The sequence below is a fragment of the Eschscholzia californica genome, unplaced genomic scaffold (genome assembly GCF_041429995.1).
Source record: "Eschscholzia californica isolate CP2 unplaced genomic scaffold, dmEscCali1.0.p SCAF_3, whole genome shotgun sequence".
NCBI classification, from domain to species: Eukaryota; Viridiplantae; Streptophyta; class Magnoliopsida; order Ranunculales; family Papaveraceae; genus Eschscholzia; species Eschscholzia californica.
This window is the reverse complement of record NW_028238420.1, coordinates 36,777,217-36,799,698: the sequence shown is the minus strand read 5'-3', so window position 1 is coordinate 36,799,698 and position 22,482 is coordinate 36,777,217. Positions and strand designations below refer to the sequence as shown.

The 22,482-nt window shown below is 35.4% G+C and overlaps 4 protein-coding genes across 8 annotated transcripts; 3 read left to right on the top strand and 1 right to left on the bottom strand.

Moving 5' to 3' along the window:
* The first annotated feature begins 588 nt into the window (after nt 1-588).
* On the top strand, nt 589-3,000 carry LOC147549941 (uncharacterized). Its single transcript, XM_086668934.1, has 2 exons — nt 589-1,798; nt 1,983-3,000. The coding sequence occupies exons 1-2, from the start codon at nt 939-941 to the stop codon at nt 2,620-2,622; spliced, it is 1,500 nt and encodes a 499-aa protein (XP_086525060.1). The 5' UTR covers nt 589-938; the 3' UTR covers nt 2,623-3,000.
* A 79-nt stretch (nt 3,001-3,079) lies between these two features.
* On the bottom strand, nt 3,080-5,448 carry LOC147549940 (Tautomerase/MIF superfamily protein). Of its 2 annotated transcripts, none has more exons than XM_086668935.1 (3): nt 5,204-5,448; nt 3,651-3,851; nt 3,080-3,322 (listed from the first exon to the last, which is right to left on the bottom strand). In XM_086668935.1, exons 1-3 carry the CDS (start codon nt 5,312-5,314, stop codon nt 3,287-3,289), a joined length of 348 nt encoding a protein of 115 aa, XP_086525061.1. In that variant the 5' UTR covers nt 5,315-5,448; the 3' UTR covers nt 3,080-3,286. The 2 variants fall into 2 exon arrangements, with proteins under 2 accessions (XP_086525061.1, XP_086525062.1); XM_086668936.1 differs by lacking the exon at nt 3,080-3,322 and adding an exon at nt 3,497-3,565 and having other exon boundaries at nt 5,204-5,417.
* A 2,228-nt stretch (nt 5,449-7,676) lies between these two features.
* Nucleotides 7,677-13,357, top strand: LOC147549939 (uncharacterized). 4 transcript variants are annotated; one of them, XR_015238441.1, is made up of 10 exons: nt 7,695-7,909; nt 8,264-8,464; nt 9,532-9,599; nt 10,287-10,340; nt 11,188-11,448; nt 11,543-11,605; nt 11,777-11,911; nt 12,363-12,431; nt 12,526-12,571; nt 12,979-13,357. XR_015238441.1 is itself a non-coding variant. In XM_086671408.1 (9 exons), the coding sequence occupies exons 1-9, from the start codon at nt 7,876-7,878 to the stop codon at nt 13,038-13,040; spliced, it is 858 nt and encodes a 285-aa protein (XP_086527534.1). In that variant the 5' UTR covers nt 7,677-7,875; the 3' UTR covers nt 13,041-13,357. The 4 variants fall into 4 exon arrangements, 3 of the variants coding, with proteins under 3 accessions (XP_086527534.1, XP_086527533.1, XP_086527535.1); XM_086671408.1 differs by lacking the exon at nt 11,777-11,911 and having other exon boundaries at nt 7,677-7,909; XM_086671407.1 differs by lacking the exon at nt 11,777-11,911 and having other exon boundaries at nt 7,737-7,909; nt 9,523-9,599.
* A 4,114-nt stretch (nt 13,358-17,471) lies between these two features.
* Nucleotides 17,472-20,187, top strand: LOC147549938 (patellin-6-like). The gene is made up of 4 exons (XM_086669187.1): nt 17,472-18,489; nt 18,601-18,725; nt 19,299-19,440; nt 19,700-20,187. Exons 1-4 carry the CDS (start codon nt 17,758-17,760, stop codon nt 19,961-19,963), a joined length of 1,263 nt encoding a protein of 420 aa, XP_086525313.1. The 5' UTR covers nt 17,472-17,757; the 3' UTR covers nt 19,964-20,187.
* Nucleotides 20,188-22,482: the final 2,295 nt, after the last annotated feature.

The window sequence follows — 22,482 nt, the reverse complement described above, 5'->3', positions numbered from 1 at the left end:
CCCCTCTTCTACGAAAGTCCAAATTATGGATCTCAAATTGTTTATGTTATACCTTTCCAATTTGCTATTTTCAGATCTGTTGCTCCGAGATTGAAACATAAGAAAAGACCATACGTGATGTACAAAAACACACGTATGATGGATAGGTCTATTAAACTGCACGCGCCGGTAGGGATAACTTGTGCCCTAAGGGAGTGCCACCCTCCGCTAAACTGTCAATTACAAGTTTGCATGGAAATAATCATATTTTGTGATGAAAACTATTAAGAGAATAGATTCTCAATTAGGCCACTGATATTTCTTTTGACAATTACAAGAAAGAAAAAGGCAAAGTGCAATGAATAAGTATATCTTTGTGTGTGGGTGGAGAATTATGGCTTCTTATGTTCTTCTAAACTTAACCTTATCCAAATTTCTACTTGATCCCCAAGGTAAAACGACATCACTATTTAGGTTAGGTAATTAACAACTAAATAACATTTACCCTTCTTAAAAACTGTTTTAAGACTCCAAATTTGGAAAAGAAGAGTAAAAAACATAGTTTCATATTCATTATGTGTGGGTTTGTCTAAAAACTAGAAATTGGTTAAGTTAACATGAAAGAATTTCAGAACTTAAAGCAACCCTGTAAAACTATTTAACTGACATGAATATCTACAGGAATTCAAGAATGATTGAGAAGAATCTAGGCAAGGCAAGACGAGGTTCGCCTAACTCCAATCGTTTGCTACGGAAAAAAGAAGAAAGAATCCGATTCGGTTAGTCTCCAATAAGAACCCTATTTTGAGGTCAATAAACCAATAGTAACTGATCTTTTCTTTTGGCTCAGTTTCTCTCAAAGCTTATATTCTTCTCTGCAACTAAACTAGCTTTTAATCTTCTTTATAAATATGAAACTTCAAAGATAAGAGAGTTCATAAACTTTTTAACTGCTAACAATGACTTCCTATTGTTTTCCTGATATATGGGTATGGATTCAAAGCCTTCCACCAGTTACTCAATGGAAAACGAATTCCATGTCTATTTGCATATTTTCCTCCAAATCAACACAAACATCTCTTAATCTTACAATCACCAAAACCCATCAAAACCAAAACCCATCTCTTTCATTTTCCATTGTTGCTGCTCTAAACTTCCCCATCCCTCTTTGGACCTCAAAATCATTCAAACACAATGAGCAAAATCCGAAGGTTTTAGATAATGGAACTATCTGTAGTTTACTTTGCAATATCATCAAGGATGTTCTTAGTTATGGTCCTGCAAATAGTACCTCCTTTCTTCATATCCCATCTTTGGATACCATTAATAACTTTAAGGATATCTTTAATCTAGCTTTCTTTACTCTTAATCTCCTTGTTTGCATCTATGAAGCTCCACAAGATTTGAGATTAGATTGTCTAAACACAATTAAGAATCATTTAATCAGTTCGTGTTCGACATCAAGGGAAACAATAAAGATATTTATGAGATTACTCGGATCAAATATTGAAGAACAATGGATGAGATCATTAAACCTTGCTATTACTAATTGGATTGTGGAGTTAGGAGCAGAAAACAATATATTAAAGACACCATCACCTCTGTTCTCTTATTCAATCTCTACAATCGGGTTATGGAAAGTTCAACTATATTGCCCAATGATTGCCATGAACTTCGAAAGTTCAGGCAACGGTTCTGCAGATGAAAGATTACAATTCTCACTAAGACATCATCAACTGGAAGGTGTGATCCAATTCGGCTACAAAGTCATACCTCAAGAGAAGTGGGTTAACGTTGTAGTGAATGTCGATAACATAAGGTCGGTACTCAAATATTCGTCTAGCAAGATCTTTAAAATTTATATAACACCACAGAAATCATATAATAACTCGCGGTGCAAGAATTTTATATACTCGTCTAATCAATTTTCCTCAATCAACAGAAACACTATGTTCTAATATCCATGTATATTTATATGTAATTTTTTGTCTTGCTTCCAACAGATGTGACGTGATTCGACTCGTGTCTGAGACTCTCTTGACTGAGCAAGGAGTTGGAGCAGCAGAGAAGCACTTCCCTTCACGTATATCATTGCAACTCACTCCAACTCTTCAAGCTAATGTGATATCTGTATCAGTGAGCAAATCTTCGGAAAATCCTATTCGTGAAATCGGTATAGAAAAGAACATCGAAGGTGGATTCGATCCCCCAAACCCTTTTCCAGGGTTCAAAGCTTCCGCATCAGAGACAATGACCATGAGCTTGAAGCCGTGGAAGTTTGAAGAATCTATTTACGGGTATAGCGCAAATTTGAATTGGTTCCTTCATGATAGTGTCGATGGTCGAGAGGTTTACTCTACAAAGCCTTCTATGATGGCACTTATACAACCCAGAGCATGGTTCAAGAATCGCTACTCGAGTGCATATCGACCATTCACTAAGCAAGGAGGAGTGGTTTTTGCAGGAGATATTTATGGAGAGCGAGTGATATGGAAAATAGATAGATCTGTGCTGGGGAAGACTATGGAATGGGAGATAAAAGGACGAATATGGTTAACTTACTGGCCCAATAAGCACAGAACATTTTACAATGAGACTAGATCATTAGAGTTCAGAGAAATTCTCCATATTCCCATTGTTTAACTAACTCGTGTACCTCTTATAATCTGCTCTAGGTTTGTGACAAATAAATAAAGCAACGTTGTTTGGTTCTTATTTCTCCTCGCTGAGAACTTCTGGGTCCAGATCATCGAATGCACTTCTTATAGACCTTCTGCCTCAAAACAAACAGTCAACAAAGGAAGCACATAATCTTTGACTAGAAATGGTTAAGGGTTTCTGATGACTAGAATTCATCTGAGGAAGGAGTTTTACAGATTAGCACGATCTACTGACAGTCCAAAAGATTTTTAAATTAGAATATGTGGTGACAAATTAGGGTTTCAGTAGATATGTTGAAAGTTTATCTATTTATGTTCATCTGCTTACTTAACAAATAATAATATCCAATATTGATAGTAATAATAATAATAATAATAATAATAATAATAATAATAATAATAATAATAATAATAATAATAATAATAATAATAATAATAAATTAGAAAAAAAATAGCCATTAAAACCACATAGAGAGTTTTGAACTACCAGCAATATATGTTCGGCAAGAACAAAGCAAAGGTTCACAGTTGATATCCATATAGAAATAGGAGATAGAAACCATAGCCACACATAAGTTTACTACTAAGGGTAGTTCCAGTTTGTTAAAGATTAAGAGAAGTAGACAACACACCCGAAGTAAATGGAATCAGAATGTGGACCCGTTCCATCCAAAGTTAGAACCCTGCGAAAGAAAAAATGGAAATCAGAACCTTTTGATTTTTCAGATAACATTATATAACAAGGAATGCCAACTAAAAGAGATGGATAAATTGAAGCCGAGAATCATCGCTTGGTAAGAAAAGAAGTTAATATAGTGAAAACTTTGACTGTGATATTATATAAGATTATAGTAATGGGCTATTTACATGATCTAGTGCTGGTGTAAAGCATGCAAACACTGTGCAAATTCTTGGCTTTGATGGGCCTAAACAAACAGAAAAATGCAATGAGATGAAAAAGATACTGCTACTAATGCCCCAATTTAGCTTGACGAGTTTGAGACGGCTTGCCTTTGTGTCATAGAATTTCAGGAAGAATCGTGACTTTGGAACAGATAACTTGGTCTCCAAGATCGTAGCAATTGCACCACTCAGTTTCTTGTTTGTATCAGGGTTGAGACCCCCAATTGATACTAGTTCACCATAAGCAGCAGGTTCTTCGGTTCCACCAAATGATATGGGGATTGATCCCTTCAGCACAATCATGACATACTGCAAAGCAAAGACAAAAATAGTTTTAAGAGACGAGCATATTATCATGTCAAGATGACAATGTGCTTTATACACTAATATGGACCAGACAACCAATCTAAGGTTGTATTTGCTTTTCAAATGGACCTGAGTCTGAAAGGTGAATATAGTTATGCTCTATAGTCTATAAGCCTATATTACTTGTCCAATATGGAGTTTTCGATGTATTAATCTCTTCAATAAAATCAGATCTTTAAAAAAAATTCTTGATAAAAACAAGCTTACTTTTGAGGCTGAAAAAATATATTGGAAAGGAAGACTTGCTATAAGACCTAACTTTATTGGAAACATAAAAGCATGTAAAACAACTAAAATTATGCATATTTTGGTTCAGAATATTCGGAAAAAACAAACACAACCCTAAGAGACAACCGATACAAAAAAAAAAAACATTTACTGGAAACCCAAGATTAGACCCTAGAACTAGAAGCATGTCATCAACTAAAGGGTAAAGTCATCTTCTATACTGTTTGCAACCCGAACAAATAACATCCTAAACTGATATAAAAGGTCAATTCGAGTCAATGATAACATGATATACCTATATCATATAAATTATAGGTTACAGCTGAACTTGGTTATATGCCTAGACGCAATAAGACCAATCGAAGTGATCCTCGACTCCACAGAGCCTTTCCTATACATAAAATACCTGAACTTCATGGTTTCTGACTAAACTGCCCTTTCTCTGATACTCTCAACATGCACGAAATTGGGTTACCTAACGTCCTAACAAGTAACAACCCCTCATGGCCCAACCAGATATACATACATAGTGGGTCTATTACAAGCGTGAAGAACTGAACTCCTCACGGCGTTCAAGCTCAACATAATAAGATACCTCAAGATAAGGTCTTGTGAACACACAAGTGATACCAAGGGAAAGATATCTCCCTGGTATCTGATTCAAATAGATTTTAGGTTAATTACCATGAATCCATGGTTGAGAACTTTATACCTTGAACTAGACAGTCTAATATAACTCATTAAGAATCCCACTTTATAGAAAAAGTGCAAATGATGAGAATATTTAAGTTTGAGAGATCACTTTTTTAGGATCAGATTTTCTTTGTTAGAATCAAATTGACCATAGAAACAAAATGATATAAAAAAAGGAAATAGGGCAAACACCATCCTACCCATGTTAAAGAAAACACCACAATACCCAAGTTCACTTAAAGAATACGATTTAAACGAAATGAAGGCAAGATTGCATGCCATCTCCAGAGCTCAGACACTAGAAATTACAGTATTTAAGGCTTGCGGGTATGAAATTTAGAGGAATTTAACATAGAGAGAGAGAGAGAACTGACTGATTCAGGTTTGCCGATGATCTTAGCGACAGCTTTAGAGGCTTCAGATAGAATGGAAGAAGTATCAACTCCATCCAAATTAACATTACTTGAGATGTTCAGGCACGGCATTTTTTTTTGTTCTTCGACTCCCAGACACCAACAAATCAACTACTGGAGAGTAGAAAGTAGAAACCCTCAACCCTTTCAACCACGCAACCAGATAACGTCTTCCGAAACTATCCCTCTTTCGCTTAACCATTTCTAATGGGCTAAAGGCACCCGACCAATATACTACTAACTGTAACGGTCTTTTTTTTTCATCCTGAAAATGTAACTGTTGATGTCAAAAATTGGTCCCCAAATATTAGGGGCAGCCCTGCCCCTGAACTTTAGGCTGGACAGATTCACACTAAGGTGCTGTTTGTTTTTTTATATTTTCAGATCTGAAATCTGAATTGGGTTCCAATTCAGATTTCAGATGTTTGTTTTTTGAGTTTAAGAAAATCGGAAAATCTGGCTGAAAATGGTCAAGGTCTGAATTGGCTGAAAAAGAGCCCACAAATTCAGACTTCATAACAAGTCTGAAATATAGGGTCAATAGCTGAAATTTGTCAAAAGACTCTTCTGCCCCCATAAATAAAAAATCTTCCAACATTTTACTGCAAACAGTACCACCACCGCCACCACCACCAAGCCACCACCACCACCAACGCCACCAAGCCACCACCGCCACCAAAAACACAATAGGCTGTTTGGGAGACCACCACCAACAGAAAACCCATCACCACCACCAATAGACAACCCATCACCACCATCAACAGACAACCCACCACCACCACCAACAGACAACCCACCACCACCACCAACAGACAACCCACCACCACCATCAACAGACAACCACCACACATCGAAAGCAACACGAACATAACACACAACGAACACCGCCAACAGAATAGAACCATCACACCAAGAAAATCGGTAAACCCTCGCCGGATCTAAAGAGGTTCGTCTTGTTCGAAACCTCGTCAGATCTGGCGAGGGTCACTAAACCATTTTCTTTGAAACCCTCGCCGGATCTGCGAGGGTTTAGCTTTTTCGATCTTTGCGTAGAGAGAGAAAGAGGGAGAAAAGAAAGAGACAGATCCGGTGAGAGTTCTCTCCATCGTGAGAGAAAGAGTCGGCGAGATCTTTTCATCGGTTAGAGGGAGAGAGATTCGGTGAGAGCTGCCATCGGTTAGAGAGGGAGAGAGAGAGATCAAGATAATATATTCGTCGGAGAGAGACTTCCGGCAAGAGGGCAAGACGGCAAGAAGAGGGAGGAGAGGAAAAAATAAAAAACCCTAGCTTTTACTACCACTTTTATTTGCCCACGTTAATGTCTGTTTGTTTTTTTTAAAGGCTTTGGGGCTTGTTTGGTTTAATTATATTAGTGAGGGATAAAATGGTCAATTTTTTGATTCAGACATACTTATTCAGATTTAGAAAACAAACATCCAATTAATAAAACAATTCAGCCAATCCAGATTCAGCCAATTCAGATTCAGACACAACTAAAAAAACAAACAGCACCTAAGATTCCATCTCTCAACAAAGGCCTGATTTAAAGCATTATCCTCAATCCTACCCTTCCAAGCTGTAGGTTTGATCTTAATTTCATCAACAATGAGGGGCAAGGTACTAGAAATTGTAGAATTTGTTGGTTGAACACTCTTAGAATTTCTTTCTTGTCAGACAAACATCCCACCTTAGTCAAAACAGAGTCCCCTCTGAAGTGTTCACAAGCCTTATTTTTAATCTCGTTACCTTTTTGTTTCTCTCTGAACTTTCTTGTTCATTTCACTCTCTCACTTCTTTCTAATTCTACTTTCTTCTCTTTCTTATATTCTATCTTCTTGCATAAATCCTGGCACCCAAAATGTACTTATTTGAAGATCTTGATCAAGAAAGACTGTTACAAAATTTTAAGAATTTTTTTTCTCTTTTGAAGGTGTTTGAATGATCTAGGAAGTGAATAACACATGATAAACTGTGAAGCATGCTATTTACTTTGATTTCGAGTATATTTTATTGATTAAAGAAAACAACATGAATTTGCCTTAAATATCAACCGGGCGGACTGGACGTCTGGACCAGCCCGTCTGTGACTTATGCATTAAGACTAACTAGTACGAGACATAGGGCCCTATACGGAATGACTTGTCCATGACAAAAATTTTGAGGACTTGTGTCAAATTGACTGGTTAGTCAGGGACCTCAGTCCTCAAAAAAATTTCTCATTTCGTGATGAATGTGGGGAAAAGCCTGACCCGTCCAAAGCTTGTTAAACCTCCACGGGTTAGTAGTCATGGTGGACTCTGTGCACCAAATTATAGTTTTTGCCCCGCCCGCGCCCCCTAGTAGGTTCACTGGTCTCCGACTGCTATCCGGAGCACCCGAACCATGAGCCTGGCCCGGTTCCTACCCCGAGTGTGTCATAATCTTCCCTAGGCGGAGGCCCGAAATTGGAAAGGGCGGACATTTCTAGGACGGAAACTCCAACGGACTTGTCAATCACCAACCGAACGAACTCATATTTTCTTCATTGCTATAAATACACTCATCAAACCAACTTCTTCATTTTTTTGCTCAACTTTCCAGATCTCCCTCTCTCTCTCTCTCTAGAACTGGTTTTCTTGTTGATCGCTCTTTTAATGGAGTCTGCCGCATCTATTCACTCTTTTCACTGTAAGCTTTTCTCTCTCTTTAATATCAAATGTGATATCATTAGATTTGTGCTGATTAAACAAAAAATGACCTGTGTTTGAAACTTGTTTCTGATTAATTCAACGAAATGTTTATACAAATGATTCTTGTTTATGTTTGGAGTTTTAGATTTGAATATCAGATCGAATAAATCAATGACTACCGATTCTCAACTACATTTCCCCCTTCCTTCTATTATTTTTCCTAGTTATCATCGTTTTTACGTTTTCAGGTGATTTAAGTCTAAAATGCACTTTTTGAAAGGATTGGTCCAGATTTTATGAGATCGAATATATATGTATTATCACGCGTTTCATGTCTCGATCGTTTGTCCAGGTGCTGTAGGTACAGTAGCACATGTGAATTCTTCAATGGAGAAGCGCACTTTGATACCTATGAGTGGGTCGGGTAGCTTGTCATTTACCCCAGGCGCAGCAGTTGACGGGAGACGATGCGTTTTCTCTCAAATGGCCAGAAGAGGCATGTCTATGAAGTGCACGAAGGCATCAGAACCTACAGTCACGTTGTCATCTGATGGTCAGTATCTTACCACGTTCGATGTTTAAAACTGGAAGATTATTTACTGTACTTACTACTTCGCTTAAAAGCATTCTAGCATCTAGGCCAATTTAACCTTGAAATTAGTTTCATTATTTATAGAGAATCGATAGAAATTGAAGTTTCACCAATTGAGAAGTTTTACTTGGCTATTAATAATATACACGGTATAGTGTGATTGTGTGAAGTATATGCCTCATACTTCTATTCATGTTGGATACCGTTACTGCTGTCTGCTGGTTCTATAATATAATGTGCAGGGTTAACATCCATATTTTTCCTCGTGCATTTTCGTTAAGAAATTGCTTCGGCATGATACTCCTTGGGAGTGTGATTCCGAATCAATTCGCAATCAACGTTGAGTTGATATACATTGACGGACGACACAATGCACTACAATGACCTAATTCATGGGGGCAAATCCTTAAGCCCACACATTTCCACTTTTCAGCGAAAGTTAGAAATGGATAACAATTGTGAATCACCTTTTGCCTCTTTCTACATGGGAGTCATCAAGGAAAAAAGAAAATCAGAAAGCTTTAAATTTTTAACCCTATGGAAATTCTACCATATCCATGAGTATACTCTAACAATAAGGTACAACTTTTGAATATGCTGTTTTTTGTGAAAATGATCAACATGTCAATGATATGTTAAGAGAAGGATCTCAGAAAGGCAAGTATAATCCTCATAGAACATTGCCTCATAACTCATTATATTAGAATTCTTAAAAAGGGTTTTCTATCCAGATGATAAGTTCTGTACTTTATGTAGGGATGTGTGGCACATAATAGTTCCTTCAAAGAATTTAACTGATGAGCAAGTGATGAAAGTAACTATTACATGCAATTATGCATACGTATTGAAAAGATATTTGAGCTAAAGAGCTGATTTGTATTTATATAGCTTCTATGAGAATAACCTTTCAGCTATCGGTCACTTTCAAATTTATATGCATATGTAATTCGGGGAAAAATTGTCTGCAATTGGTAACTGGAGTACTGGACTCTACATGCTAACGTTTGGGGACCGTTCTGTTTCATCAGGTAGTGGTGCAAAAGGACAATCAGAGAAGAAAACTCTGCGGACTGCAACTTTTCCTAATGGATTTGAGGCGAGTTTGCATTTTGAAATCTATATAGTTCAATATTAACTTTGCCTGTCCATGAAGTCTTCTTTTTAGGGTTCATTAGTTATATTACGAACGAAATCTTTTATACTTCCGCCCATACTTTCCGTTTGATTGATAGTTTGATATGTCCTGGAGCTTTGCCGTTCTTTCTGACTTTTCTTATACCCACTTGTTATGTAGATTCAGTAAAGCCGTACGATACAGTGTATTAGAGATAGGTCGATGTTGCCTAGTTTGATTTTTGAGATTACTTTGCTGTGACCTGTGAAATGGTTTCTGGGACCAGATGCTTCTTGCTGACCAATTCTAAGACATTCTAATTATTTACATTGTCTATATTGTTATAGCTTATGTTACACTTTATTTTGACAAAAATCATTAGATCATGTCCTTGTTAGTACTTAGTAGAACCTATAACTTGTTATTGTTATGAAATTGTGCGATTTTATCGTCTTTTCTCTAAACACCAATGAGTAGGAAACCACTTCTATCCAAGTCTGAAGCCTATGATCGATGTAAACTATTATGCTTGTAGTAGAAAGTTAGAAAATTACATCGTTCTCTGGTTTGTTTCTGTTTCATCAATACATTTCTTTATCCTTTTTTCTTATTTAAGCATTCCGTTTCATTATTATGTGCTAAATAAGTAGCATTATGTATTTTTTTCAGGAACTGGTCCTTGAATTATGTGATGAGACGGAGATCGCAGAACTGAAACTAAAAGTAAGCTCATTGTCCAGTTGCTCAAGTGCCAGTTTGTTGGTAGTAAAACATGTTACTATTTCTGCGTATTATAAAAAGCAAGGGTTTGGATCGTGGCGAAGCCTTTTATCCCAAATATCCATAAATACCTTAACCTTGAAAATAACTTATGCTTCCTATGTTACAATTTATTTTATACAAATGGTTGTCGTATAACATGCTTCGTTGAATAGGATCAACATATTTCTTTGACTGATTTGATTTTTTAGACCCAGGACCGACCCATATTGACATAGGAAATATGAACCATATAGTACATCACTATACCTGTTCATCCAGAGCAACTTGAAATGGTCCAAATTAAGCCTAGATTCTAAGGTAATCAGTCCAAAGCTTGTGCATCTAATTGTGAACTGGGCTTTGAACAGTCAATGGTATTTCAATGGATCGAGCTGAGACAAAACTCTGATTAACTATATGAAATTAAGCTATTGACCTAATCCCAGAGTAAATAAATCTTGTGTTGCAAGGTCATGGTCTCTCAAGTCTTTTATATTTGTCTTGTCTCAGTTCTTGTATGTTGCAATTTGCATGGAAAGAATTTATATTTATTGGTATCCAATTCAGATACCCTTAAGTATCTTTGTTTTGAACATCTCGATATTTTTTTTCCCCTTTTTGTAGTTTTTGGGATTTTAGGATTTTCAATTTTCAAGCATTTTTGGTAACAAAACTTAGGCTTTAGATGTTTGCTTTAAAAATAGCTGTGAAACTTTGTGCTGTAACCACTTTAATATCACTGACATTTAAAGGAACATAGGATCCATCATTATATTAAATGTATAGCCGTCTCTTTAATTTTCGAAAGGTCGGTGACTTCGAAATGAATCTGAGGCGGAATATTGGAGCCAACAAAACTCAACCTTTAGTTTCACCTTTAACACCACCACATGTTCCAAGTGAACCAATGATCGATTCAGCTCCTGCACCACCACCAGCACCTGCAATGTCGAAATCCTCTAAAGAGACTAGCACTCCATTTACAAATGTCTCCTTTGCGAAGTCGCCAAAGCTAGCAGCTCTAGAAGCTTCTGGAACAAACACATACGTTTTAGTATCATCTCCAACGGTATGAAATCACATACGCATTTGTGCTCTCTTTCTATTACTATTATGCACTTAAAACGATCTTCTAATCCTTGCACTTTTCATTTTTCGTCTAGGTTGGCTCATTCAGAAGGGGAAGGACACTTAAAGGAAAAAAGCAACCTCCTATCTGCAAAGAGGTAATAGAATAATTTCCTTCTTATAGAGTTCGCTTTGTGGGGAGAAAATACCTTTGGACTGAGCCAATTAATTCGTCTAAAAATCATTAATAGTGAGACCCCTCGGAACAAGCTTATCTTAATGCTGCTTCACGGCAGTCTAATACTGATGGTATGAGTTTTTTCTGTCAGACGCTGAAGATGCATCTAATAGGTAGAGATTGAGGATATTTTACAAACTTTCTTGCTAAAACATACCCATCAGGCATCGGGTAATTTATCCCACATTACACGTGGGTCAACAAGATCAGATTCCTATTCGCAGCAGTAAGTTAAAATTATAGCTTTTATCCGTGGCTGTCATTTTGTGCACCAACCAATGTTTTGAATTCGGTACATGTGCACGCCTCGAGGCAAGGCAGACAGTTTTCGCCTTGAGCCGTACGCATCCATAGTAAAAACACAACTTACAAGCATAGTTTAAGTTTATAAAGCATAAGAAGTAACAACATTTATATTTCTTGTTTGTCAAACAATTAAGTCTTTACATTATTCTAGCAAAGTGGAAAAGACTACGCTATCTTATTTTTATAATATAAACATGGGGTTCTTTATTTTTCTGAAAGAATTAGTATACGCCTTTTCCGCATCGAGGCATACACCTCAAGGAGGCGCTTTGCATTTTTGGAGCAAACCGCCTTGAGGCACGATTTTTTTTAAAACATTGGCACCAACAACCTGGAATTCTCACAATTCCAAATGTACTACAAATAAACAGGGTGATGTGGTGAAAGAAGGTCAAGTGATAGGCTTTCTGGATCAGTTCGGTAGCGAGCTACCTGTGAAGGTGAGATTTGTATTACCATATCCTGCAGATATTCTTGCTCTTACTTGACATATCTTCACTTCTTAAAATCTAATTCTTCTTGACATGTACGCAGTCCGATGTAGCTGGAGAGGTCTTAAAACTCCTATACAATGATGGCGGTAAGATTTCTCATACCCAATGAGACATCTCCTTTTATATAACAAAGTTTCCTAAAACAACATTTCGTTCCCTCAATAGAATTCTAGAATCAGAAACTATTTTAACTAAACATCAAATTGGAGTTCGACTCTCACAAACTATAGATAAGTTAGTAAACTACAAATGTCTGCATTTTAATCCGAAATTCGAGTATTCAACATGAACAATTTTTAGTCGTTGTATCTAAAAGTTCACAATGATTCGAAAAATAGTTATTAATAAATTGAGGTTTTGATCGTTAACTTGGTTTAATAGTTCTCTCATCAAAAAAAAAAGAAAACTTGGTTTAATAGTTTATACTGTTTAGAGAAGTTTGTCCAAACAAGTAAAAGTTTCTTATTATCTTCTTTTAACTTCGAATTTGCAGAAGCTGTTGGTTATGGAGACCCACTTATCGCAGTGCTTCCATCGTTTCATGGTATTAAGTGATCTTCATCATTGTCATCTTTCTCGCTCTCATCTATTATAACCCTTCTAGGTTTGGTTCACCAGTTTTCTCATATTCTCTGTGCCCCCATTTCCTTTCTTGTGTTTTTTAACTGCTTCTTTAGAGCAACTAGTAGCTAGTGTAGTGAAATAGAGGGAATAATGCAATTGGGAATTTATTTTGTGAGATTGTATCTGATGAAGTTGTTATTGTTATTACTAGGAGTAGAATAAGATCTATAAAATGATTGGGGACACAATGAGAAGTTATATCTCTGACATTTGTAAGCCGGAGTAGCTCAGTTGGTCTGACAGTCAAATTGTTCTCCAAATGTGATTAACATTTTTGATTTTTTAGGAGATCTGAGGTTTGATTTTTTTTTCGTTAAAGACTGAGGTTTGCATTTGGCTATTCAAATTTCAAAATCCCATGATTTCCAAGCTAATAAGTATTTGTTAAAGAAATCATTCTTTTTTTTTATTGTTTTTACTGAAAAAGAAAGATATTTTGGTCAAACATTCTATTGATAAAGACACCAAAAACAATTATTTTAAGAAATAAAGTGATGGGTACCATAAAATCAGGGACCAAATTCAAACCCTAGTAAGACAATTTGAATAAAAACCCTATACTCTTTAAACCTTATCCGATAAAAGCACTTCCTTTGATCGATAAAGATCAAAAGAGAAAAAGCATAAATAATCATATACTGTAAAGAACAAAATTTTTGAAAATTGTAAAGACCAAAGGATGGAGAGATTTTTTTTTGTTGACGTAAAGGATGGTCTCACAACAAAACAAAAAAGTAAAGGATGGTTAGATTGTTTTCTTATACTAATAAATTCTTCTGATAACTCTTCTTTGTAGCAAAGTACGATATTTTTCAAGTAGGTTTTGTGTTTCGAAATTGTAAATTTTCACTCATAAACATCATAACTAGGTCAGCTTGATTTTGCAAGTGTGCTTTGTGTTTCAAAATTCTTATCGTAGCTCGTAACAAATCAGAGTACTGCAATATCAATAGCACCGGTCTTTAAAAAATCGTTTTCGCATTTAGAAATTATGCAAGTCACTCTCTCTTTTGTTTTCTAAATGCTTTCTTCGAAAGTTGGATTTTAACTCTGAACTTCGTTTCTCCTCTCACTTTCTCTTTACATTTTTATTTAATGTTTGTTTGATTAAAAGACTATTACCTTAATGATTCTTGCCCATCTAACTTTTGAAATTAGTGGTAAAAAGAGTTAGCTAGGGTTTAAATGGGTAACGTGATTATGAAGAGCATTATCTTAATCATACTCACACAAAATGCGATAAAAAAAAGCTTTTTAAAAACCCAATGGCTATCAAGTTGTCTTCCTCCTTTTGAAAGAACTTGACCCAAGTTCTCATTAAACTCACAACTCATCTTCTCAAATGATGAATAACAATTTAAAATTCTTCCTAAGTCTGTATCACACTCTTCTTTAAGTAAGAGAAAAGTGGAGAAAATTTAAGAGAATTGGTCAGAAACATAGTAATTTTTTTATCAAAATTAATGTCACATATTAAAATTTAGGTTTTCTTGAGTTTACCTCCTCAATACTAATTGGTAATTGAGTTTACCCCCTCAATAATCGATAATTGAATTTACCCCCCTCAACTTACTATTTTTATTAAAAACACTAAGACAATGTTTGATGGTGTGTGGAAAAAGAATATGCCTATCAAAAGTAATGATTGGGTAGGGTGATTTTAGTAATTGTAATATCTTAGTATGTTAAATTTAGTCAAGAATATGATTCGCAAAAACTTATTTTGTCTGTACACTATTTAACTTGTGATTCGTTTCCTTTACGCCAAACATGACCCTCGTATTTTGCCTAAAATAGTAAGTTTAAGGGGGTAAACTCAATTATCAATTATTAAGGGGGGTAAACTCAATTACCAATTAGTATTGAGGGGGTAAACTCAAAAAACCTTACAATTTAAAGAGATATTTCCTTTCTGGTTCCTAGTTTGTCTCCAGCTTCTTTTTTGGTCCTCTATTTCTTGTAAATTAAAAAATGACCTCTTTTTTTATAAAACCATCAGTTAATTCTGACATATGGTTATTTTGTTTCCTGAATTACCCTTCTATTAATTAATTGCTCCTTCTTCCTTATTCCTTCTTCTCTTTAAGTTTTTTCTTTATATAATCACTGTACATTTGTCTTTTTTTTTCTTTTTTTATTCCTGAATTTTTTTTAAATTTGTTTTTTTTCTCTCTACATTTATTCTTCTTTTTCTCTAAATTTCTTCTTATTCTCCACTCTAAATCTTATGAAAATCATCATGAAAAGAATCTTATCAGAAATCCATTCAGTTCCTCAAATTCAAACAACAAGATATTTAGACATACCTGAGATCTTACAACCATATTAATAAATCTCGAAACCTTGGGTCGAATTAAAATGCAAGCACCTAGAAGGTTCATAACAAATTCAAACAAATGATCGCATTGGAGTATGACAACAATGTCAGGTTCTTACTAATTACATGTATCTTTCTTCTCTTGTTGCTGAGCAAAAGATTGAGTTTCCTTCATACTTCCAAGGATCTCTAATCAATGTTATCTCCGAGCTCCTCTTTCTGGGCCGCCTCAATTTTAAGATTAAAAGTTAAAGGTAGTTTTAGAATATCTTCTTTCTACTTTTATGTTAGATTTTTTTGCTTTTACTAAAAAAGTCGAATGCTAGCCTAGAAAACATCTTTGATTCATCTAAATTCGATTGTAGTGATGCTAAGATCGTTGTTTGTAGTTCTCGTGAAATCCCAATTCATCGATGTATTTAGCTGCTAGAAATCCTTCCTTCAAAAATAAATTTGCTAATCCAGACGAGGAAGAAAGAGGGAGAAAAATTCATTTGAAGGACTTGACTGAAGATTTTGAAGTGGGGTTTGATTTTTTGGCTTATTTGTGTAGTGGAAAGGTGAAACCTGTACCAAGAGGTATTTGTGTGTAGACCTGTTGTTGATTTCATGGTAGAAATATTGTATACTTCATTTGTCTTTGAGATTTCAGAATTGATTACACTTTTTTACGTAATAAGAAGGACCTCCTAATCTCCTATTTCTTTATTCATTTGTGCTAAGTTTCTAGATTAGGTAAGATTTTTAGTATTGATTTCATATAATTAGATGGGGATGTTATTCACTAATCAATCTTATAAGGAATCCTTTTAAAGATACCCAATTGTAGTAAACAGACATGAACTGCAAATTCTTCTAGTGGAAATTTAGATCTAGCATAATTTAAGCTGAAATATGTGTTTCATGACACCACCTCCCAGGGAATTAAGAGTAATTTTACTCATTGAAGAAGAAGAATAAGAAATAAGGAAGAAAGAAGAAGAATTTTAGAGAGAAGAAGTAGAAAAAGAAATTTAGAGAAAAAAAAGAAATAAGAAGAAACAATTAAATAATAAAAGAGTAATTCAGGAAACAAAATAACCAGCTGTCAGAGTTAATTGACGATTTTATTAAAAAAAGGGGCATTTTTGAATTTACAAGAAACAGATGATTAAAAAGGAAGACGGTCACAAACTAGAGGGTCGAAAAGGAAATAACGGGCATTTAAAAAACTGAGGCCTAAAAATGTTAAAACGAGCAGTATCACTAGCAATCCAGAAAGATGACCCGCATCATCCTGTAACATATTATCAACACGATTCGTTCTAATGTGACGTGGTCTTAGGAAAGGTGTGATGTAAAGCAAATTCCACATCTGTGATGAGAGGGAGTGTGGTACTTCTGTTAAGAGGTTAAACACTCTTTGAAGCATTTTAAAACGGTGAGGCACAGAGTTACCAAAACAGACAGGATCACCAATGGTCCGAAAGGCTGATCCGCTTCATCCAGTTAACATATACTAAGAGCATCCCCAATGGCCCTGGAGATCACCAAATTTTGGTGATCTCCAGGGCAAATGGCACCCAATGGCACGGGAGATCACCAAAGATCTCCCGTGCCATGAACAGTAGCCAGCCAGATATGGCCGGCTACTGTTCACCTTTCATCAAATTTGTGATGAAGTGGGCCCCATAATTTTTAATATATAAATCATCCTTTTTGAATTATTGTTTTCTATTTAGTCCATTTATTTATTTTAATGTTTGTATTTGGTCCCATAAAATATTTTTGTTTGGTCCCCATAAAACAATAAAATGTCGTAATGATCTTAATTTGTAATTTAAATCTTATAATTTTAATTACTATTTTAAGAAATTATTTGTCATCATATTTTATTTAAAAAAATGAGTATTAAAAATGATAAAAATGAAATCTAGTGTGATGAATAGTGATTTGGTGGAGTTTTGGTGTTTGCCTTTGGGTTCAAGAATTTGAAAACACCAAATAATTTGGTGAAGATTCTTTTTTGGTGACTAATTTGGTGCTAACCATTGGGATGCTCTAATACTAATTACTAATTATAATAAAAGAAAGAATGTCTACCGCTTTCTCTCTCTACTTTCTCTTTCTTACCCTTCTCAGACCCACTGTTCTTTTCTGTCTTCACGTCTTTCTCTTTTCTCTGTCAAGAAAGAAAAAGAAGAAATTTCCTCTCTGCATTTTCAAAAACAGAGCTTCTGAACCGTATAAATCCAACACCCTTTCCTACTATACAGAGTAAGAAAAAGAAATCGACATTACTCTTTCACACTCAAATTTCCCTCTGCACTTTCTCTCACTAGACCTTCTTCAATGGATATGGACGCAACATCTCATCTTCCTATCCAACCAAAACAACCCACCCCAGAAGCTTCTCCAAAACAAAAACCCTCTAGAAAGAGCTTTGTTTCTTCACTAATGGAGGTTGCTACCCTTCGTTCTCCTTCATTCAAAGAAGATACTTATCTTCCTTCTAACCTCAAAACATCAGAGAAAAAAGCTTTACAAGAACTGAAAGACAAATTATCTGTTTCTCACTCATCAGAATCAATGTGGGGTATTCCTCTTTTAGGTGGAGATGAAAGGGCTGATGTGATTTTACTAAAATTTCTAAGAGCTAGAGATTTCAAAGTTTCAGATTCATTTTCAATGTTACAGAAATGTTTAGCTTGGAGGAAAGAGTTTGGTGCTGAAACCATTGTTGATGAAGATTTAGGGTTTAAAGAGCTTGAAGGTGTAATATCTTACATGCATGCTCAAGATAGAGATGGACATCCTGTTTGTTATAATGCTTATGGGGTTTTTAAAGATAAAGAAATGTATGATAGGATTTTTGGGGATGAAGAAAAACTCAAAACATTTCTTAGATGGAGAGTTCAAGTTTTGGAGAAAAGTATAAAACTTCTTCATTTTAAACCTGGTGGTGTTAATTCCATTATTCAAGTTACTGATCTTAAAGATATGCCTAAAAGAGAACTTAGGGTTGCTTCAAATCAGATTCTTTCTCTCTTTCAAGATAATTACCCTGAAATGGTTGCTAGGAAGGTAAACCCATTTTCCTTATCTCTTTTAAATGTGATAATTTAGCTTAGTTTATGAATTACTAGAAACCATTAATGTTCTCTCTCTCTCTCTAAGTGGGTAATGGTGATGTAGGTATTCATCAATGTTCCATGGTACTTCAGTATGTTGTATTCAATGTTTAGTCCTTTTCTAACACAAAGGACTAAAAGCAAGTTTGTGATAGCTAGAGAAGGAAATGTTGCAGAAACCCTATACAAGTAAGTCTGTTCTTCCTCTAAAATCAGACTTCTTCAACTCTTTGTTTCATTTATAGCAACTTTAGAAATTGTAAGTGGGTTTGAAAGGTTTTAAATTACTTTTCTCTTGTGTTTGGGTTTGGATAAGGCTATTTAATGACCTTCTTTGTGAAACTTCTTCCATTTTAAATATTCTGGTTTAGATCTGATGTAAAGCTTTATTTTGCTTTCTTCTACATCTTTGAGTTTATTCCTCTGGTTTTAGTATCTTTGATCTAAATTTCTAAAACATTCCTGCACTTTACTAGTTAAATGTTTAAGTATTATTAGTGAACTCGCTCAAACATAACCCAAACTTAACCGTCCTAAATGTTTGTGATAGCGCGTAGATCTGTGGATGTTAATTTGAGTTCGAATACCATAGTTTCAGCTTGTTCTCGTTAAATTGCATTCTTTCTTTTTATTCTTTACTTCAATTTGAATATTTGATATTTTGATCTTCGTACTCAAATGGGTTGAGTTTTGCTCCATAGTTGCTAGGTGGTCTTACTTATGGTTTAATGGTTAATGGACTAATATCCAATTTTCATTCAGGTTTATCCGGCCAGAGTATGTGCCGATTCAGTATGGTGGGCTGAGTCGTCCGGGTGATTCGCAGAACGGTCCACCCAAACCGGCATCTGAGTTCACAATGAAGGGAGGAGAGAAAGTGAATTTAGAGATCGATGGTATTGAGGTATTTGAAATCTACTATTGTATCTCTTACTTATCTCAAGTCAAGCTAAACACTTGATAAATTGATTAACCTTATGAAGCGTCTCTACTACGTGGGTTGACACTTTCTCGAGTTGGAGCGCAATAGAACGGTTGATTTGATACTAAATTGTGATTGTTTCGATTCATGTTAAAGTATGTTTATATTCTTAATGCATACTCCTAGCTTGGATTCGTAGTAGTTTTACTAAGAACTGCGTATTTGATCATTTGATACTCAGGCTGGTGCAACCATAACTTGGGACATAGTGGTGGGTGGTTGGGAGTTGGATTATAGTGCTGAATTTGTTCCGAGTTCTGAAGGAAGCTACACAATTGCAATTCAGAAACCAAGGTGGATAGCCGCATCAGAAGAACCAATTCACGATACATTCACTTCGAAAGAACTTGGAAAGATGGTTCTCTCTGTGGACAACACAAACTCTCGTAGAAGGAAGGTTGCTGCTTACCGATACTTTGTGCGTAAACCCACCTCTTATGCTTAGAATACTATTGATTATAAATGTATGTAAAAGTATTATTTTATAGTTCGTATCAGAAGATGAACTAATTAGGGTTAACTTTGAGAAACACTTCTAAGTAGTACAAGAATATGCTATAGTTTTTCTTGTGTTTTTGTTTGTTTGATTTTGTGGCGTTGGGATTCTATAGGAAGCAAGTACTAAGTAATGTGTTGTAATAACTTGAAGGAAGATGTTCTTTTGCTCTCTCTCTCTATCTACTTATTGACATATAATGGAGCTACGTCCACGTGGTCCACGTGGTCGGGTATATCTACCGTTTTAAGTTGGATGGCCGCAAACTCAGTACTACGCTGACGAACTAAACCTAATGCCCACATGTGATCTGAATACATGAGAAATGCACATTTTGATGTCTTTATCCAAAGTGAGTTAAATCTTTTGCTTTTCTAGGTCTGAAAGTTGTTGGAGTTGTGAAATTTTGATTGACTAGTGTCTTTTGTATCTCTTAATTTTTGAAATATGACTCTGGCCATCCCTCTCTAGAAATTGAAAAAGAGAGAGAAAGAGAGGGCACCCGCATGGTGCTTTAAAGGAGAGGCGTGCCTGTGGAGTGTTCATGTTGTCTGCATCTTAATTATGTATTTATCTATTTTATATTAGAAAAACAGTAACAGAAACTCTCCCATGGATCGGCACTTTGAAAATTGTACTTTACAGTTAGAAATCACAATAATTTATTACTAGTAACCAGGGGTGGGAAACAAGCCGAATTCGGACCCGTGGGTAGTTTAGGTTTGAGTTTATTTCCCAGTAGGACATTTCAAATATCAATTGGCAAGACTCAGGGTCGAATCGGGCATAGCAAGCCTGTTCCATGTAATATCATCTTAAATCTTAACATCCATTAGAAAGAAATTGATATAAGTTTGGCATTGCAATTTAAGAAAGTTAGCAATCCTAATAATGAACACCAAATCAGTAATTGCAATGCCAAATAAAGTACTAAAGTGTAACAGACTTCGTATTTCATCTTCAATGCTTCGTCTGTAGTCCTTAAACCAAATCTTCAAAAATTCCATGAAATGGTGTTCGTACATGGAGATAGTGTAATATAGAGTATCACATCTTCATGATGTATCAATGTCTTGTAACGACTAACGTAGATCGTAGGATTTCTCAAAAAAACAAAAGAAAACAAAATTAGAGTCGTAGAACTAAATAGATAAAAGCACAGATAAAGAAAATTAGAGAGATAGAAAACCATAAAGTTAGAAAGTTAGAGTTAGAAAACTAGAGCGTTAGAAAATAGAAAGTAAAAAAAAACACGCCAGAGTTTTTTTTTTTTTTTTTGTTGAGGAGAAAACACGCCAGAGTTAGAAAACCATAAAATAGCAAATCAGGGAGATATCAAATAAAAGAGATATCAAATCACATTTAACAGATCATGGAACATTATGTAGCAGGAGGGCCTGATTCTTGCCAATCATCAGGTTCCTCAAGAGTAATACAATCGCTAAGATTTTTGAAAAAAAAGGTTCTTGAACTAACTTTTTGAAGATATTGTAGAAACACAGAATTTTCTAACATGTCATGGATCAAACTACTCCAATGATTCTCTTGCCTAAAAAAAAGGACTGATTCTGAAGAGACCATAGATAGGGCTGGGAAAACGGTCCGGAAACCCGCGATCCGGCCCGTTCGGCCCGAACCGTGAGAGACCGATGACCGAAGCAGCCCCGAGTCGGGCTAGCCCGATATAACGGGCTAATAGGGCCGGGCTCGGACAGGTTCTCAATTCCGAGTCCCGGCCCGTTAAGCCCGTCCGAGTCCCGGCCCGATTAAGAACCCGATGGTAGAGCCCGACAGGGTTACATATATAAACCCTTCTTTTCACTATACCTTAATTATTTTCTAGGGTTTACTAGAGAGAGAGAGAGACTTTTATACAGAGAGATAGAGAGAGTTTTCTACAGAGAAATAGAGAGAGTTTTCTAGAGAGAGATTGATTGCTATCAACGAGATGAAGTGTCTCCCCTTCCGGTTCTTTGTTCTTCGTCGCCATTAACCTAAAGAGATGAGTGTTAGCACCGAGTTCTTCTATGTTCTTGATGTTCTTGTAGAGAAGTATTTGATTTATATTTTTTTGTTTCTTTCTCTATCCTTGTTCTTTGTAAAGCTCATATGTTATCTTCTGTTAAATCTATTAGTGATATTAACAGATCTGAAGAAATCATGAATAGATCTGTTTATATCACTAATAGATTTGTTATATTTAGGTTTTATTTGGTTCTTTTTTGATGATATTATATTATGGATGTATTTAGTTAAATAGTATATCAAGTTTTGAAAAGAAAACCCTAAAATTTTATTTTAAATGAAGAGATAAATAGTATATCAGGTTTTGAAAGGAAGTGGGTTTTGGTTTGAAGAGATAAGTGAGAGAAGAAGGTAAGGTGGAAATTAGGGTTCATTTTAGAAATTAGGGTTTTGGTTAGAAATTAGGGTTCATTTTAGAAATTAGGGTTTTGGTTAGAAATTAG

What these genes read in the sequence shown, in the direction of transcription:
- LOC147549941 (XM_086668934.1), top strand. Translation starts at nt 939, where the DNA reads ATGACTTCCTATTGTTTTCCTGATATATGGGTATGGATTCAAAGCCTT. An exon ending in GTGAATGTCGATAACATAAG is followed by an intron (nt 1,799 to 1,982) that starts GTCGGTACTCAA and finishes TGCTTCCAACAG; the next exon opens with ATGTGACGTGATTCGACTCG.
- LOC147549940 (XM_086668936.1), bottom strand. Translation starts at nt 5,314, where the DNA reads ATGCCGTGCCTGAACATCTCAAGTAATGTTAATTTGGATGGAGTTGAT. An exon ending in TCATCGGCAAACCTGAATCA is followed by an intron (nt 3,852 to 5,203) that starts GTCAGTTCTCTC and finishes TTTGCTTTGCAG; the next exon opens with TATGTCATGATTGTGCTGAA. An exon ending in TGAAATTCTATGACACAAAG is followed by an intron (nt 3,566 to 3,650) that starts GCAAGCCGTCTC and finishes CTGTTTGTTTAG; the next exon opens with GCCCATCAAAGCCAAGAATT.
- LOC147549939 (XM_086671407.1), top strand. Translation starts at nt 7,876, where the DNA reads ATGGAGTCTGCCGCATCTATTCACTCTTTTCACT. An exon ending in TTTTAGTATCATCTCCAACG is followed by an intron (nt 11,449 to 11,542) that starts GTATGAAATCAC and finishes TTTTTCGTCTAG; the next exon opens with GTTGGCTCATTCAGAAGGGG. An exon ending in GTAGCGAGCTACCTGTGAAG is followed by an intron (nt 12,432 to 12,525) that starts GTGAGATTTGTA and finishes ACATGTACGCAG; the next exon opens with TCCGATGTAGCTGGAGAGGT.
- LOC147549938 (XM_086669187.1), top strand. Translation starts at nt 17,758, where the DNA reads ATGGATATGGACGCAACATCTCATCTTCCTATCCAACCAAAACAACCC. An exon ending in CTGAAATGGTTGCTAGGAAG is followed by an intron (nt 18,490 to 18,600) that starts GTAAACCCATTT and finishes ATGGTGATGTAG; the next exon opens with GTATTCATCAATGTTCCATG. An exon ending in GTTGCAGAAACCCTATACAA is followed by an intron (nt 18,726 to 19,298) that starts GTAAGTCTGTTC and finishes ATTTTCATTCAG; the next exon opens with GTTTATCCGGCCAGAGTATG.